Source organism: Glandiceps talaboti, chromosome 18 (assembly GCF_964340395.1).
Source record: "Glandiceps talaboti chromosome 18, keGlaTala1.1, whole genome shotgun sequence".
Lineage (NCBI taxonomy): Eukaryota > Metazoa > Hemichordata > Enteropneusta > Spengelidae > Glandiceps > Glandiceps talaboti.
The window spans coordinates 18,128,560-18,146,812 of NC_135566.1; the positions used below are offsets into that span (position 1 = coordinate 18,128,560).

At 36.1% G+C, this 18,253-nt stretch overlaps 1 protein-coding gene across 1 annotated transcript in view; it reads left to right on the forward strand.

The window, feature by feature from the left end:
* The window catches only part of LOC144449012 (active breakpoint cluster region-related protein-like), a 35,659-nt gene extending 19,302 nt beyond the window's left edge, over positions 1 to 16,357 (forward strand). The window contains exons 11-23 of the mRNA XM_078139408.1: positions 2,201 to 2,257; positions 4,172 to 4,234; positions 5,108 to 5,248; positions 5,592 to 5,634; positions 7,220 to 7,288; positions 7,814 to 7,911; positions 8,733 to 8,834; positions 9,308 to 9,358; positions 9,770 to 9,971; positions 11,236 to 11,313; positions 11,969 to 12,103; positions 13,379 to 13,484; positions 14,271 to 16,357. Of these exons, the coding sequence (XP_077995534.1) occupies positions 2,201 to 2,257; positions 4,172 to 4,234; positions 5,108 to 5,248; positions 5,592 to 5,634; positions 7,220 to 7,288; positions 7,814 to 7,911; positions 8,733 to 8,834; positions 9,308 to 9,358; positions 9,770 to 9,971; positions 11,236 to 11,313; positions 11,969 to 12,103; positions 13,379 to 13,484; positions 14,271 to 14,499 (1,374 nt within the window). The 3' untranslated portion in view covers positions 14,500 to 16,357. The remainder of the gene's footprint in view (positions 1 to 2,200; positions 2,258 to 4,171; positions 4,235 to 5,107; positions 5,249 to 5,591; positions 5,635 to 7,219; positions 7,289 to 7,813; positions 7,912 to 8,732; positions 8,835 to 9,307; positions 9,359 to 9,769; positions 9,972 to 11,235; positions 11,314 to 11,968; positions 12,104 to 13,378; positions 13,485 to 14,270) is intronic.
* The last annotated feature ends 1,896 nt before the right edge of the window (positions 16,358 to 18,253 follow it).

Consider the following 18,253-nt stretch of genomic DNA (forward strand, 5'->3'; position numbering starts at 1 on the left):
TATGTTCAGGGACTATCAGTCAAAAAAACTTGCCTCACCACTGCAGTAAGGGATGATCGTACAATGTCGCACAGGCTCAGTAAATGAACTGCGTTTGTTTAGTACAAAACCCCCTCCCCTTTCTCTAAACAAATGTTCAGAAGTTCGACATCGACACGTTTATATATGATGTAAACCATGATAAAAATTGTAGCAGTCAAACCACTATGATTGATGCAAAGTAAAAATACGATAGTATAAAACACATTAAAATACTACCAGAAACCCAGCACCATATCTCACATTAGTAGTAAATTTTAATCAACTTATCAACATCTCAGTAGTAGATACAGAACCTGTTATCATTGAAGATGTGAAAGTTTTCGAAATATGGTTAGAAGTGCAAAAATGAACATCTGATTCAGCAATTTCATTGACTCCAGACCCCTCCTCCCCTAAATGAAAGAAGTTTGTTTGTTGAGCTTGTGTGACATTGTGTGATCTTCCCCACTGCTCTATTGAGAACACACTGACTGATTTACGTTACTGTTTGTAATGTTTTAATTAGATATGTGTATTAAAAAGGCAGATGTGTTGACAAAATTAAATTTGGGTGATCTCAGGAACACTCAGTAGAGAATGACCCAAGTTGATTTGACAACTCCTGGAAAACTGATGAAAAAATCCTGCAATTTTATTTGACTAAAGAAATGATTTAAAATAGTCCTTTTTGAGACAAAAAGTGAAATCAACATTTAAGTAAAGAAGAGTAAAAGAAAGGATTATAATCTGTATTTTCTTCTGATATGTTATCAAGATAAGAAGTATTGTCAGATTATATGGCAAGTTTGTAAGGTGAGTTTTGAGGTCAAAGTGTGTGAGTAGTCGATAAAAAACTAACATATTGTAGTCATGGTAATTTCACGCATGGGATATAATATCTTGTAATGATTTGATTCATGAGGCATGATTCAGAAATGAGACATTGCGTCGCTGGATAAGATTGCGAAAGTCGCTGTAAAGTCCTTTTACCCTCCCCTTGCTTCCCCACCACGCTGCACCACACCACTCCAAAACCTTATGTCACGGCAATATTGAAGTGTATACTAGTATCATACCCTGCATGGTACAGTGTTTTTGTTAGGGGCAGTAAGTTGGTAAAATCTATCGGGTTCCCATTTCATTTTTTAAGGGTTCCCAAAGAAAATTACCATAAATTCTATGGAGAAACACTGCCCTTTTTTAATACCCCTTCCTTTCTGTTACCTTGGTTCCCCAACGTTAGCAAAAACACTGATGGTAAGGTAACACCCAATCTGAATAAAATCTAGTGTAGAGAGTTTGGCTAGTTGTTCAATTTGATCTATCAAAACTATATTGTCATATTGTTGTTACAAATGAAATGTTAATTCCCCCTCCCCACCCCACATCAAAATGCTACTTTCTGTCACTTTCACCAACAAGATGTTTTTGAAAGTAGTTATCAGAATGACTAACAATTTCTCTCAGAGAGGTTCTGAAATAGGATCTGAGTGGACTCCTTCTCAGATGTCTGAGAGGAGTTATCTAGAGGACAGTATTTTTTTGTAATATAAAGGATGATTCAAGTAAAAATATAGATGATAAAATATTGTGAACAACTAGCCTGCCTTGACATTGGATTTTTATTGACCCAGAAATGTCACATTTGAGAATCCCATGCACCTTTTACCAACTAATAGTGTATACTGTATATTAAGGTATACAAACTTTGTACTAAAGACTACAGTCTGTATTCTAAGGTATACTAAAGGTAATTCATGCACACATCCCAACATTCATTAGTAAATGGTTAGTCTGTGTAGGCTATTTGATAAAAATCTTCAATGAAGAATTGTTGATTTGCCCAATATTACTTTGAAGAATTGGTTGTTATTTGCGTACAGTAATCATGTACAGCTATGTGTTTCAGCTAACACTTAGTTAATATCGCCCTAGAATATCATATATAGGGCGCCCAAGAATATCATATATATAGGGCTGTATCTTCAAGTGAAGACTTGTTTGTTATTTGCATACAGTGATCAGGTACAAGTATGTGTTTCAGCTAACACTTATTGGTAATTCGTATGATGTAGGGGCTGTGTCTTGAAATGAAGACTTGTTTATTTTACCAGGCAGCTTCACTATTCATGTACTGTCCTTGAAGACATCTTGATTTGTATCATTTATTTCATTCCAGAAAAACAAAGGAGTACAGAGGAATGTTGACAAGCTTCGGAAGAGATTGTCAGATCTAGTAAGTACATATTAACTTTCCTATACAAAGCTACAAATAATCGAATTGCTTTTCAAGATTATGAACTACCACAGAATCGTCATCACGTTCTACTAGGGGAAGTGTGCCTGGTTCTTCCTTCATATCGATCATTGCTCAGAAAAACTGTTATAAATATTCACTCATTCCTTCGACAATTCCAGAATAGAATCTCTTACCACTTGTCCATTCAACAAGCAAAGACAATAGACATTTTCAAATCTGCCCTCTCCAGCATTGATATCACCAATCTCATAGATTGTGCTCACCTGAACATGGGTGAGATCTAAAGGACGCCGCCAGCGTTACGCCTGTGTGTTGATAATCCTTTTTGGGTGTTTACACAGGATAGAAGTAGTAGTAGACTGCACATGTGTTAGGCCAAAAAAAAAGAAGTGTTTCTGGTCAGTGCACGCGTCACTTAAATACCCCCACATCGGTCTTTTTTGTGTGTTTGTCCAACCCGTGCAGTCTGCAGATCCTTGGGGGAAACACAAAAATAACCCTCCCTACTACAGTGAAGAAAACTGCAGAGTCAATCAAATCATGAACAAGCAATGACATCTGCCCCACATACACACTTGCTCTAAAGTGCTAAATAAAAAAAAATAAATAAATAGTAGACCGAGTGACAGGTTTGTGAATGAAAAAAAAAATTGTATCATAGCACCATTTTAGACAAACTGTCCTGACCAGAAACCATTTTTTTTTGCCTAATGGATGTAGTTATTTGTAAGAATACCTGGTGATTTATTCATTGTCTGTAGTAATGTTAGAATGACTCAATGAGTCATAACAGAATGCTTTCATACTAACTTATATTTAGATCAAATTTACAGTTTCTCTAAAACAAAAAAGTCTGTTCACGGCAAAACTCATTAAAATAATAATACACATTTTGTTTCTTGTGCACATTTCCATTCCCTGTCACTCTATACTAAGAGCACTTTACAATTATTACCCCTGGCATGAATCTATAATGGTCCTTTAGATACTTCCTCAACTCCCTGGGGAGCATACACGCCATTGCAGCCTTTATAAGTGCATAGGATTAAAGCATTCACATTGCAGCTACTATTCTTACCCAAGGACTTTAAAGCCATTCAGAAACAAGCGACAGCCACGAGGCTCAACCCTACAACCTGCAGATTCCAAGCTAACCACTCTAACCATTCAACTATCACTAAATTTTATGTGCTGCTCATCACAAATGAGTACAACATAAATCTTTCAACCTTCCAAGTTTGCCTGTCACAAACTGCTAAAACTACCCACTTGTGATGAGTTCTTATCTTTAAAATAATAAAGTCTACCTCATTAATCACAAGAAAGACAAACTATTATCAGATAAAACTTGCTATTACAGACTCACATATGGCTTGTTACAGAGCACAGAACACCAGCCATTTGCTGAGTTTACAGTTTTCAGTGAAGTTCTTAGTTTACTGCATGTGTGTGTGTGTGTGTGTGTGTGTGTGTGTGTGTGTGTGTGTGTGTGTGTGTGTGTGTGTGTTGTGTGTGTGCGTGCATGCGTGCGTGCGTGCGTGCATGCGTGCGTGATATTATATGCCTACTATGCTCGCCAGCCTTGGCTTTATCAACAATTTGATTACCATAAAACACTATTGAGTGAAAATTACACTGTGATAATAGAGAAACTGCTAGTAGGTAATCTAAACACAGCTTGAATGTTTGATTGAGTTAGTACCGGTAGAAAAACACATCTGTTATGGCGGTAGAGATGATCACACTGACTTCTGCATTCTGTATTGTAAGTTTCTTTTAATACAGTTGGCAAAGTCTAATAGAATAGTAATGTAATAACTTGAAATGAAATCATAGTTGGAGAAGGAAAGTGGAAGTATAATGTTGGAATGACTTTCTTTTATTTGTCAGGAAGGACAGATGTTGTTGATATCACCAAACTTACCACTGAGGCTGATAAACAGAAAAGGAAAGGTGAGTTCAAGTTTCTTGGAGCATGGCAAGTTCTCTGAAGTGGGTGGCAGGTATTGTAATAATGATGTTTTGTTTGTTTGTGTTAATATTCACATGATTTGTATGGCTGATTGATATTAATAAAATTTGGCACAAAGATCATATAGGGTAATGCAAAGATATATTGTGCGTGTTTTGGCATTTTCTCTATGTATATTGACACGTATTGGTATTTGCTTCAATCTAGTTCAGAGTGATTTTATTCCACAGGTCAAACTATTCCTCTTTCAGCCCTCAAATTACTAAGACAACTAAGTATTTGTGATGGCCTATATGAATTCTGGGCACAGTCTTTCACCTTGGTAACTTAATTTACTCACATCAAGTGCAGTAGGGCTCCTCTACGAATTTTGAAAGTTGAGTGTTAAAGTTGCCTTCAATTCATCACCCAAGTTGATAGCAGTAATCAATACAAGTGTACTAAAGGCAGAAATAAGTCTGACTGCACTTTTCCTTTAAGTTGATAGCAGTAATCAATACAAGTGTACTAATTAAGGTAGAAATAAGTCTGACTGGACTTTTCCTTAAAGTTGATAGCATTATTAGCAGTAATCAGTGCAAGTGTACTAAAGACAGAAATAAGTCTGACTGGACTTTTCCTTTACGTTGATAGCAGTAATCAATGCAAGTGTACCAAAGACAGAAATAAGTCTGACTGGACTTTTCCTTTAAGTTGATAGCAGTAATCAATGCAAGTGTATGTAAGACGGAAACAAGTCTGACTGGACTTTCATAAAAGACTTTTCCTGTTTAATAATCAGAAATCTGACCAAATAGTTTACATCGTATCCATCATTGGATTCAAAGTTACATTTTGATTTGTTTTATTTGTAGACATACACTCTATTAATGTCATCAGATTATGAGAGATCAGACTGGAGGGAAGCCATCGATAAAGCCCAGCAAAGTGACAAAAGCAGTACATCAGTCTCTCTAACAGCATATGAAATTCAAACACTCACTTCCAAACAGAAGGTAATAACTTCCATTCTTAATGGATATTGCTATGTCAGTTAATTGAATATGATGTATTAGTAACATTATATAATATCATTGCTTTCAGTTTTATAGTAAATTTTTGTTTATTTATGATAGATGTATATTAGTTTTTTTGTTTGTTTGTTTGTTTGTTTATTTATTTATTCACAAACCATTCAGTGTGTGCATGCATGTATGTATTTATGCACACACGCATGCACACATGCACATACGTCCATACGTACCGGTATGTGCATGTGTGTCTGTGTCTATATACATGTATGTGCACACACACGTGTCTTTGGCAGAAATAAAATAAAATTCAATTCTTTTCTTACAGTCACGGAAAAGTCAGAATGTCAATTCAGTTTTGATCAAAGATGGTAAGTGTTTGTCTATCCACTATATTTCTATATTAGTTATGCCAAGGATATTACATAGTAAGAATGAATTAGAACAGATTTTTGCCTGTCTAGGGTTACATGCATTCTGTTAAATGGGTTGTTTGATAAGATCATGTGTGTGATCATGATTATTCAATACATACGTCATATTGTGGTTAATGCATACATGTAGATGAAAGTTTGGCCACTAATGGATTGCAGGACTAAGAATATATAAATGGTCTCACCTTGTTATTAAAATTATCTTCTCAATGTTTTTGAACATTTATAGCAAAGTACCAGTATTCACAATGATAGTCAGTGGTATTCTCGGCGAGTTCAGTTTATTTTTAACACCTTCCAGATTAATTTCGGAAATTCTGATGGCTTTCAGGAAATGTCATTTTTTTTTCATTTTAGATGATCATGATATAGCAACTTCACATTTGCTGACTGCCCTCAGTGAAATCAACCAATAGGTGTCTATAGCCGCAATGGTTGAAACCCTCATTATTCTATTATGTGGTTTCCTTGTTGGATGTTTATTTAAAGGCCAGTATTTCAATCCCAGGTTCTCACATTAGTGTTATCTTATCAGTGGAGCCATACAGATTACATGGGATTATTCTTTGTTTATTTAAAGGCCAGGGTTTCAATCCCAGGTTCTCACATTAGTGTTATCTTATCACTGGAGTCATACAGATTACATGGGATTATTCTTTGTTTATTTAAAGGCCAGGGTTTCAATCCCAGGTTCTCGCATTCGTGTTATCTTATCAGTTGAGCCATACAGATTACATGGGATTATTCGTTTGTTCTGGACTAAACTTGTCTATAGCTTTGTCATACAACAATTTTTCACACCTACATTCTAATCTTAAATCTGAAGTAAGCCTTTACAAAATGACTACAGAGTATGTATCTAGAGTATTGGATATCAGACTTTGGATGAAAACGGAATAACCCATGTTATTTCTGTGTAAAGGTATTGAAAGTAAATACAGATCTCTTTCCTGCTGATTACTACGTTTGTCTAAACATAGCCCAAAAAAAGTGTAACTGATATTAGAACAGGATGAAACACAAGGAAATAACTAAAAAAATAGTTTGAATTCATGTAATGAGGAGTATTCACCTGATGCTTTTTCCTTGTGTGCTTGATACATGAATATTTAGAATGTAACACAAGCTGAGTTTATAAGCTTTTTTTTACACGAATGAAAATTAGTTGGTTGTTTCTGTGTTGAACAGTTGATTGTCTAGTATCGATTCCTCAAACAAAATTTTGATATGTATAAAACATTACGTCATTGGATTGTTCATGTAATACCAGGTGAGTTCAGTCAGTAGAATACTAAGACTGACTTTTAAATGCACAGCATAAGTCTCACCCAAACATGTATAAACTCAGTTTCATGCCCCACTAAGGAAGTAAAGGTCTTCCTTCTGTCAGTTTCCTTGACGAGGTGTAGGCCATAGAATTCATCATTGTGAAAACAATGCGATGGAAGAATTCTTTGAGGAAACTTTATGTCAATCTTTGAAATTAAGTGATGATTTTTTTTTGTCATTTGTCTGTTCATAGATGAAGAGTTAATGAGTGGTATACTAAGTGCAACCGTTCATTCAGCTAAAACATTCAGGAAAGAGGCTGGTAAGTCATGAGTTTTACCCAAAGATGTGGTTTGAAAGGAAATTTACAGAAGGTGAACTCATAGTTCTGTATAGATGTATTCATTCTTAAGTTATTTTGTCAATTACAGCAAATTTCACCTAACCTCACCAAAACTGCGTGTGCAACAAAATTTAGACAAAATAAAAAGATTGTGTGTTTCCGATAACCTGACTGATCCTAACGCCAACCCTAAACATTTTTGAACATTTAAAAAACAAACTTATAAGAAATTCTTTGTCTTCTTGACCTTCATGCACGTCTGTTTTCTTTCCCCAGTGATGCCTGTACATATTTCATCAAAGTATCACAGAAGGGGTATTCTGACCGACATTATTCCAAGATAGAATCGTGCCATTCATCAAACATCACATATTTGCTAAATCATGGATTTAAACTAGACAAACATTATTTTTGGGGTGGGGGGTGGGCACAAGGTGACATTGACATTGACCGAACAACAATTCAAATAATTGACATTTTACTGTTTATTAATTCCATTATTAGAATACTACTGCTGTATTGAAGTGGACTCCTATGGTCATTTCTATCGGATTGCTAAAAGCAATAGTAGTACACAGACTACAGAACCAGACTGGCACCAGGTATGTAGAATACATTGTTATCAACCTGGCACCAGGTATGTAGAATACACTGTTATCAACCTTGCACCAGGTATGTAGAATACACTGTTATCAACCTGGCACCAGGGATGTAGAATACACTGTTATCAACCTGGCACCAGGTATGTAGAATACACTGTTATCAACCTGGCACCAGGTATGTAGAATACATTGTTATCAACCTGGCACCAGGTATGTAGAATACATTGTTATCAACCTGGCACCAGGTATGTAGAATACACTGTTATCAACCTGGCACCAGGTATGTAGAATACACTGTTATCAGCCTGGCACCAGGTATGTAGAATACACTGTTATCAGCCTGGCATCAGGGATGTAGAATACACTCTTATCAGCCTAGCACCAGGTATGTAGAATACACTGTTATCAACTTGGCACCAGGTATGTAGAATACACTTATCAACTTGGCACCAGGTATGTAGAATACACTGTTGTCAACCTGGCACCAGGTATGTAGAATACACTGTTATCAACCTGGCACCAGGTATGTAAACTTTTAGAGGAAAATACTCTTTCTCAGTGTCTGCATGGCTATATCAGTATTTGAAAAGAACAAGAAAAAATAGAACAGATAAAACATAGCATGTGCAAACTGAGCATGCTCACAAACATAAGAAATGAGGTGAATTTTGGGAATAATTTAAAAAAAATTCTTTATTGATTCTGAATGGCTCCAGAGCATGAGATAGAAAATGACATACTTCTCTCAAGCTAAGATGATCTTCCATACCTTGTGCACAAACTGTTGTTGACTCTGACTTTTATCTATATCATATTATTAGGAGTTTGAACTTGATGTTGATGGTGCCCAGACACTGCGTATTCTATGCTATAGACAAGACACAGTAAGCGGAGACCAGTTAGCCTGTAAAGGAGCTTATGAGGTATGTCATTCTACACTACTCAATTAAAAAGATCACAACATCAAAATATTAGCAATGTAGTACTGAATGAAAATGCTGCTGTTTGTGTGAACGGGGGGGGGGGGGGGGGGGGGGGGGGGATTGTTGTTGTTTTGTTGTTTCTAACCTATACCCGTCTCAAGACATCATATCTAGATACCAAATAGTACCAAATTACCAATGTAATATTGTATAATTGAAAGTGTGGCTGGTTGTACGAGGGAATGGAGAGGATGGGAGGGTGGGCAAGGGTGTGGGGAATTCATGTTTAGTAAGGCATTAAAAAAGTCTGACACCACATACCATACATAACTATCCAGATGTTACCTACACTGTTTACTCTTAAAATATTTATGTCAAAGCAATATATTAGTAAAGTTATCCGGTGACTTACCAGTTCTCAACTGTATAACTGATTGTCATGTTTTGATTCTATTAATTTGTTTTATTGCTAGATGCGAAAGTTACCCAAGAAAGAAGAAACTGTTGACATTAAATTGGACCCTGTAAGTCATATTTTAGTATTCCTGTACATTTTTCATCGTACCTGGTATTATCACAGACTAATTATGTACGTCTGTGTCTGTGTGTGTGTGTGTGTGTGTGTGTGTGTGTGTCTGTCTGTCTGTCTGTATGTCAGTCTGTCTGTATCTGTCTGTCTCTCCATCCATGCATCCATCCATCCATCTGTTCATTCATCTGTCTATCGCTGTGTGTGTGTGTGTGTGTGTGTGTGTGTGTGTGTGTGTGTGTCGTTGCCTACAATCACATAATTGTGTAATCTACCACATGAAACAACAATAGTTTTACTTTGTGTCCATCAAAGTCTGCATATAGCTGGGTTTCCACTGTAGTATGAAGGTTAGGATAAATTTCAGTGCATACCAACATATTGAAATTTTACTCTTATTTGGCAGGTGGAGGGTAGTGAATTATCCAACCCAGTTCAGTTCTCGTTATCTCTAAGCTATGACTCTCATGGACGCCAGACAATGAAACGGCTGAAATCCAGACGAAATGGTGGTGTCTTTGGTGTAGCTATAGCTAGGGTAGCCAGACGTCAAGGAATGCGTGTACCAAATATTGTGCTTATTTGCTGTGCAGAAATAGAGAAAAGAGGTTAGTAAATCATGCATTTGTATCCGTTTTGATTCATTCTTACTTTCTTTGGCCTCACAGGGCATGGCTTAGAAGTTAGAAGTATGGGGGGGGGGGGGGATAGTGGTAGGGGAAGAGGTAGGGATGGGATGGGGTTAGTTAACAAAGATGAGATTGGGAGTGGTTTTGATGTAGACTGGTAAATGCACTCACTGACTTTGTGAAGAAGGTAATGTGATGTTGTCCTTCATGCGAACTTGCCGGGAATACCCTTTTCCCATGCTTTAATTTAGTAGAACAAAAAACAGATTTGCTGTAAAAATATGTTATTTTTACAATACCTAACAGACTAGAAGGCATGGAAATCCCAATTACCATATTACCAGATACAACCTTTCTGTAAATATCATTATATTTGACCTTTTACCTGTCCTTTAGGGTTAAAGGTCAAAATAGTTGTGTATTTATTGTTTATGATGAAAACAATATTAATTTTTTACTTTTCTTACCTTTTGTCTTTTGGTTATTTCAGTGTGTCTTATAAATCTTTGCCAAGAAAAACTTGTAAAATCTAAAAAAAATGTCATCTTTATAGCTGGACAAGAGTAAACTTTTCACAAAGACTAAATATTACAGTGCTTCCAAGCAAAGTAGGAATGATAAACTTAAACTTTTCAAACTTGGTACAGGAGCAACATACAATAGCATACATATGCACGTCAATTTGTTTCATGATACGATCCAATATGGCTGCCTAGCAGCCATTTTGTTTGCAAATTTTCCCTGTCTAAAGCCATAACTCAGACATGCTTGAACAGATCTCATTCAAAGTTGGTATTAGGACAGTGTTCTATGACATACATGTGCATATTCATTGTTGTCATGATTCGATCCAATATGGCCACCTAGCAGCCATTTTGTTTGCGAATTTTCTCTGTCCAAAGCCATAACTCAGACATGCTTGAACAGATCTCATTCAAAGTTGGTATTAGGACAGTGTTCAATGACATACATGTGCATATCCATTTTCGTCATGATACGATCCCCATACCCGACCCATCCTTTATTGTTGTAGGCATGTTCCATGTCCAACAAGCAGAGACAACATAGCTAAGTCTGTTTGATTTAGGTTCACAAGTGTTGTTGTATGATCAGAGTAGTGATAATTCCTTAAAACCCAATCATAGCGGGGACTATGTCATTCTCAATGACTTGTTCATACTTTGAATGAAAACACAGTAAATTAACATAACACAACATATGTACATATGTTCTCTTTTAACAGGACTATCTGAGATGGGTATTTACAGGATATCAGGAGTCAGCTCAGATATTCAGAAAATTAAAAAGGCCTTTGAAATGAGTAAGTGTATACTTAGCTATTATTTCTCATTATTTTCCTCTATTAAACACACAGTGCTGTTTTCTAATGAAAATGTAACTATTTTTTTGTGTGTGTTTGCACATACTATTTTCATAGGAGATGCAAAAATGCATGTAAAAATCCAACAATTTGAAAATTCTATTGAAAGTGAATCCTTTTTCAAAGATCATGCTTATTTGTTTTTGAAGTTGTACAGAATGTCACCAAAAATGTTTAATGTCAAACTCTTATTGACAACAATAATAATAATGTTAGTTTTTATATAGCACTTTCCCACTCTATGCTCAAAGTGCTTTACAAATAGTACCCCTGGCACGGATCTATATCGGCACACTGGCCCTTTACACTTCCTCAACTCCCTGGGGAGCATACAATCCATTGCAGCCTCTATAAGTGCATAGGATTAAAGCATTCACATTGCAACCTATATCCTACTAGGTACCCAATTATACAGCTGGGTTGACTGAGACAATGTTAAGTTAAATGAATATAAAAAACCCTGCATCTTTGTGCAGATTTTATCAGAATACAGTGGAAATCAAATGTTGCATGTTATCTCAATATCTGTGAATGAAAACCTGAAATGTATCAAACATGTCTTAGATGTGCTTCCATACCTTTCTTTTTTATCAAGGTGCTGCTAATGTTGAGAGTCTTGTTGCTGACAGTGATATCCATGCCGTTGCCTGCGTTATAAAGCTATATTTCCGAGAATTGCCAGAGCCACTTTTCACCAATGAACGCTATAACAACTTTGTGGAAGGCCTAGGTAGGTTATGTTCATATATTGTGGTGCTACTTAAAGGCCCATGATTCAGTCCCAGCAGTGTTTTTCGTTATTAAGGTTGGATAACCCTGGTAACAGAAAGGGAGTAAGGGGTAAAAATGACAGTGTTTCTCCATAGAGTCTATGGTAATTTTAATGTTTGGGAACCCAGGTAAAATGACATGGGAACCCCGGTAGATTTTTACCTTTTTACCGCCCTTTGCAAAACACTGCCCAGGTTGTCACTTTTAATAGTGGAACTTACCAATCGACTTATACGGATTACATTGAACCATGCTGGCATGTCAGCAAAACTTTGGAATTTGCTTCCAAAGAATTTTTTGACTCTATGAGTAGATATTTTCATTTGTAGCTATAAACCCAAAGCCCATGAGTATTCATTCTCACAGGATCCTTCGTTTGGTAAAGCCAAACTATTTCATAGCCAAACTCATTTATAACTCTGCCAGATAAATGTTTTTCTAACGTAGATTTTAATCCTACTCAAAACTGGGTCTTATAAAAGTCATTATACCATGCACAAGCCAAGTTGAACAAAAAATATGGAATATATACTCTGGTTGTTCTACGTCATGACAATGTGCATCTATGTCATGACAACACGTGTCTACATGACTGGTTCTGCCTTGTCGAAATATGAGTCAAAACATTCAAAATTACCATTACTTTCTCAAAACATTCAAAATTACCATTACTTTCCCCAATTTTTCTTTGATATTACTGGTGCTGGTATAATTATGTTATTCTCCAATATTTTTCTTCATTCAGCTGGAAAATACTTGTAACCTAAGGGTTTTCACTATGAGTCAAAGATTCATAATGACAAAGACCCCCTAGGTCACCCATGTTTTCCTTGTGGCTGAACGAACAGAAAAATTGGAGAATAACATCTAACTTAGTATACTTCAATTTCCTAATCTTTGGACAAAGTAACATGTAATGTTATGAAAACTGATAAACTTTATCACTGGCAGGAATGAAGTCACCGCAAGTTGTTTGTTCACCAATGTAATTTGGAGTATTTGTTGTATTTTGTAAAAGAAATGTTATTATTGTGTCCTCTGTCATGTCTTGGATACATTCTCGAATGACCTTGACCCAGCTTTTCAAGATCAAATGATAAAAGATTCAGTAAACCCAACATGGTGCTATCATTTTGACCTGAAATAACCATATTTGTGAGGTATGGTTATGGGGAATATCAAAAGACCGATACTTTTAAAAGTTAAACATATTTTCCTCTTATCACTATTTCAGCATTATCAGACTTTCATGCCAGAGAAAGGTGCATGGGTTCTCTCTTGGAATCTCTGCCAGAGCCTAATCGCACTACAGTTTTTCACATCCTGAAACATTTACGAAGGTAAGTCATCTCTTCCAGAGGTATCCCAAAATTGTCTAATATGACCATGTTAGACTTTGGTGAAATCAAGAGAATGGGTGTTACCTATTTCTAAGGGCAATGATCCTGGTAGTCTGTATTGGTCAACCCTTTTCCAACAGTGCAGGTGGTGAGAGCACCATGACATATCAGTGTCGGATACTGGCAAAGATAGTAATTTTTTACATTTTGGTTAATATCTAGAATTATATATTTCAGTGATCTTATTAAGAAGTTTTCAAATGAAATGTGTGACTAAAATTTCACATAATATTGAAGCACTGCAAAAGGTGATAGTTTTGTGAGCACCCAACTGTGGTAGTATAGTAGACAGCTTACTGGCAGTGTATTGTCTCTGGTAATTATGTGAAGTCTGTTGTTCATCCATATATCAATGAATCAATATTGGATGTGGTCTTTCTACTTTTAATTGAACTGTGTTGGGTGGGGGTGGGGGTGGGGGTGGGGGTGGGGGTGGGGGTGGGGGTGGGGGTTGCATTTGGTGCACTATCTAATTTTAATTGAAATGAGTGATATCCTTGTTTATGGTACTCTTGGCGGGGTTGCTCAGAATGGGAAGGGGGGGGGTTCAGGTGTCAGGAGGAGATGCACACATTTTTAATTTTATTTAGTGATATCTGTGTTTTCTGGTACTGACACAGAGTTACCTAGAATCAGGTTAGGGATGGGGTGAAGGGGTGGGGTGAAGGGGTGGCATTGGGTGCACTCTTTTTATTTCTAATTCTGTATTTCATGGTGCCATTACAGGGTTGCCGAGAATCATAAGGAGAACAAAATGACCCTACACAATCTAGCTACCGTGTTTGGTCCAAATCTGTTAAGGCCGTCATCCAACCCCATTGAAGAGAGTAGCAGTATACAGTCATCAATGTTGCTTGAAGCATCGTGTTTCACCAGTGCTATGTCTCAAGTTGGTGTCTTCTTGTTCTACTTAGAGGGCAGAGGTCAACAAGTTCAGGAGTCACATGACCTATAGTGTGAGGGCAGAGGTCAGCATGCCTGGTGGTCAGGTGACCTGTAGTGTGAGGGCAGATGTCAACATGTCTGGAAATCACATGATCTATAATGTAGACTCACGCATATTGATACATTAAATGGTAATTTCAGTTTTGACTTTATCAAAAGCTGCAGTCCATGTGAAAAAAAAACGAGCAAGCTACATGTGTTACTCAGTTTAATAAGAGCAAGCAATATATGTTACTCAGTTTGAGATGGTGAACATTATGTGTTACTCAGTTAAAAGAAATAAAGTTATTCGCCTTGTAGCTATTATTTTTGGGGCATTGTTTTGTATATTTGTTCAGTTTTGTGATGTCATGTACTTAAAGTTCCCGCCAAAGTTTGACATACTCTGTGTGTACTCCTCATAGGCATACCACAGATATTAGTTTATGGGGCAAACAGAAATAACTTGGAATCTGAAAGTAGAATTTGTAAATTTGTGAGATGATGGATACGTATTGAAGTAGTCTGTAAGGTACGCTGTGTCAAGGAGCTGTCATGCATCTACCTACCCCCTTTCACTTGCTGATAGATGTGGTATGACACATCGTGTCTTAGAGACTACTAGTGGAGCTGATACAGGAATGTTTCTAGCATCCCTTTGTCACAACACAATCACTTCTCTATCACGTGACCCATAATCTTTGTGTAACTTGTCTCTCTTGTTTTGTGGGGATATTCAAATAGATTAGAGTATACAGTATATATATTGGACTATATGTTCTCGCCACATGACTTTCAATAACATTGCCATGTATGATGTATGTGTCGGGGTGGGGGTGAGGGTTGTTACATTTCAGCAAACTCTGAATCAATTTCAAGTACTGACTGCTATAGGCCAGTCGCAGTTTACAGAGACTGTACCTAACTTGCAAAAAGCTTTATTTTTAGCTACAGAGTATCTGTTTTTAGAAAAAAATTGATATTTTTGAGACAGGAACCCAAAAATGTTAATAAAATAAAAGACTGCTGATTCATGTAATGTGCTGAAAAATACAGTAGTTTTATATCATATGGTATCGTAAGAGTTTTTATTCTTTGAAAACAGTCCCTTTTTACTAGAAATATATTGATAGTTTTGTTACAAAGTAGGAATCAACTATGTAACCAAGATGTTAGTTAGTCTAGAAAGCAAAAAAGTAACTTCAAAGACGACTGGCATAAGGATCAGAATGATAACACAAAAATCAACTCCATATTTCTGGGATGTTTTCCTTTCAACAGTAGTTTGTAGATTATTACGAAAGACATGCCAGAAGTTATTTATATACATACATGCAACTGATGAGATTCGACCTCTAGAATGGATGGTTTCCTTGGTAACAACTGACAACAACTTATCACTGAAGACAGTTAGATATGCCATGATATTGAAATGTAAGCATTATATAGTTAAGTATTACAGCAGACTGTGGAAATTTTTAAAAACATTATTTTCCTCTTTTTTAATGCATGACTTATTTCATTCATCCCTTTTTTTTTATTGAAAATACATTTTATGTGGTAAAGTTCACCAAAGACTCTGACATCGAGAATTGATAGAATTTAACTTTATAATTCACTTTAACTTTATAATTCACAGCAAAGTATCCCATAGAAGTATGATTGCAATTGCACCCTTTTTGACTATCTAAGACCGACACAAACTAAAACCAAAGTTGTGGCATGTAGTAGGTTACATAAATGGATGCTAGTTGTGCCTTGGTGATGAAGATATAATTATCACCCAGTAATCAAGATAGTGTGGACACTAGAAGCCCCTGAAAAAGTACACTGGAAGTTTACACTAAGAAAATTGTGCTTTTGTCTTTTCATAGATTGATAATAATAATAATGATATAATAATAATAATATGTTCATTGCATTTCTAGGCCCGTGGCCCATATGCAAATTTTTTCAAAAAAGTGAAAAATACATTTCTGTTGTACAGATAGCAAAAGTGGATTAGATAGTATTTACTTTGAAAGTTCTCATCTCCATAGCTTTTTATACAGATTTACACCAATTGAGCAATAATAGTATTCATTAGAATTTTAAACTTATTGTAATTGGGTTGGTTGTGCACATTGATTGGTAAGAGTTGGTTTCTAAGGTGATCATAGACTGATACTGTGTTCAGACTACAAAATTAATGTGAATTTCACTCGGAGGTGACATAAAGTAGTAAAACTAATAAGCTGGATTTGGGACTCTGTTCACACTGAATTTTTGTACCTGACACAGATCACATACCAAAGTCATCCAATATTAGCATAGCCTTCATTTGTTCCAATCATTTAGCAGCAACCCTGAACTTTAACCCTGGAACCCTCTTTATCTAGGAAACTAAATACACTTACATAATCAAATGGAATTTTGTGTCTGACACAAAAGATATGTCGACTCTAACCCCCCCCCCCCCCCCCCTTCTGTACCTGTCATAAATTTAACCTAACTCTGACATTAACTTTTCATATTTATCTTTAGTTATGTCAGTTTTAATAAGACTAGAGTCAACTCAACTCCACTGGCCAAGTCTGAACCCCCCCCCCCCCCCCCCCCCCCCCCATGAAGCATGCTACTGTGAGTTAGACTTGATCAAATCTCCATGTTCTTTTGTGTGGAGGGATAATGTGAGTTTATTGCGAAACAGTCAATGAACACGCAGAGCCCTGGCAGACTAGTTATGACTTGAAAATATAGTAAATAGGTCGAGGACACTTTAAAAAACTAAAAGTCAATAACAAACTCGATTTGAAGAATATGAGATTTTAAAAAAAAGGAAGAGATCTCTGCCAAGGAACTGGTGCCAGTCTGTGAGTGTAATCAACATGTCACAATAATAGTTTTAGTTTGTTTCTTTGTTTGTCGAAAGTGGAAATAATTTTATCTTGATATGATTGAGTCCAAATATATGCAATTACTCAATTACTCAATTTTGCTACTAAAAAAATGGACTAACAAGTCATAGATAGTACGATGTTAAAAGTTAAATTAAACTTATGTTTTTTTGTCCATGTTTATTTATAAATCATGTTTTTATATATATCGGTAGTTGGACACAATTCATGTCATTTTGTATTTCTGGTATTCAAAGAAAATAATCATGACAAAAATTTGATATTTTGTATTAAACGCCAAAACTTATCAACTCAAATTATTTACAATTGGTCAATGTCAAGGTGTACATGCCAAAATTTATAGGTATTTGTATGTACATATCTTCATAATGCATGGCAAACCCAATGAAATCATTGCTACTGTCCGATTTTAAATATTTCAAAAATGTAACATTAGTATCCCGCTATTTGCCAAAAGGAAAAGTGAGAGGATGTACTTTGTTTATTTGTTTGTGTGTGCGTGTATGCATGTGTGCACATGTCTGTCTCTCTGTTCACCTGGATGTTTCTGACAGACAGACAGACAAGTATGTGCACACATCTGTCTGTCTGTCTGTCTGTCTGTCCACCTGGATGTTTGTCTGTTTTTCTGAGTATGTGTACGTACGTACGTACGTACGTACGTACGTACGTGTGTGTATATATATGTGTGTATGTATGTATGTATGTATGTATGTATGTTATGTATGTATGTATGTTATGTATGTATGTATGTATGCATGTGTGCATGTATGTATGTATGTATGTATGTATGTATGTATGTATGTATGTATGTATGTGTGTATGTATGTATGTATGTATGTATGTATGTTATGTATGTATGTATGTTATGTATGTATGTATGTATGC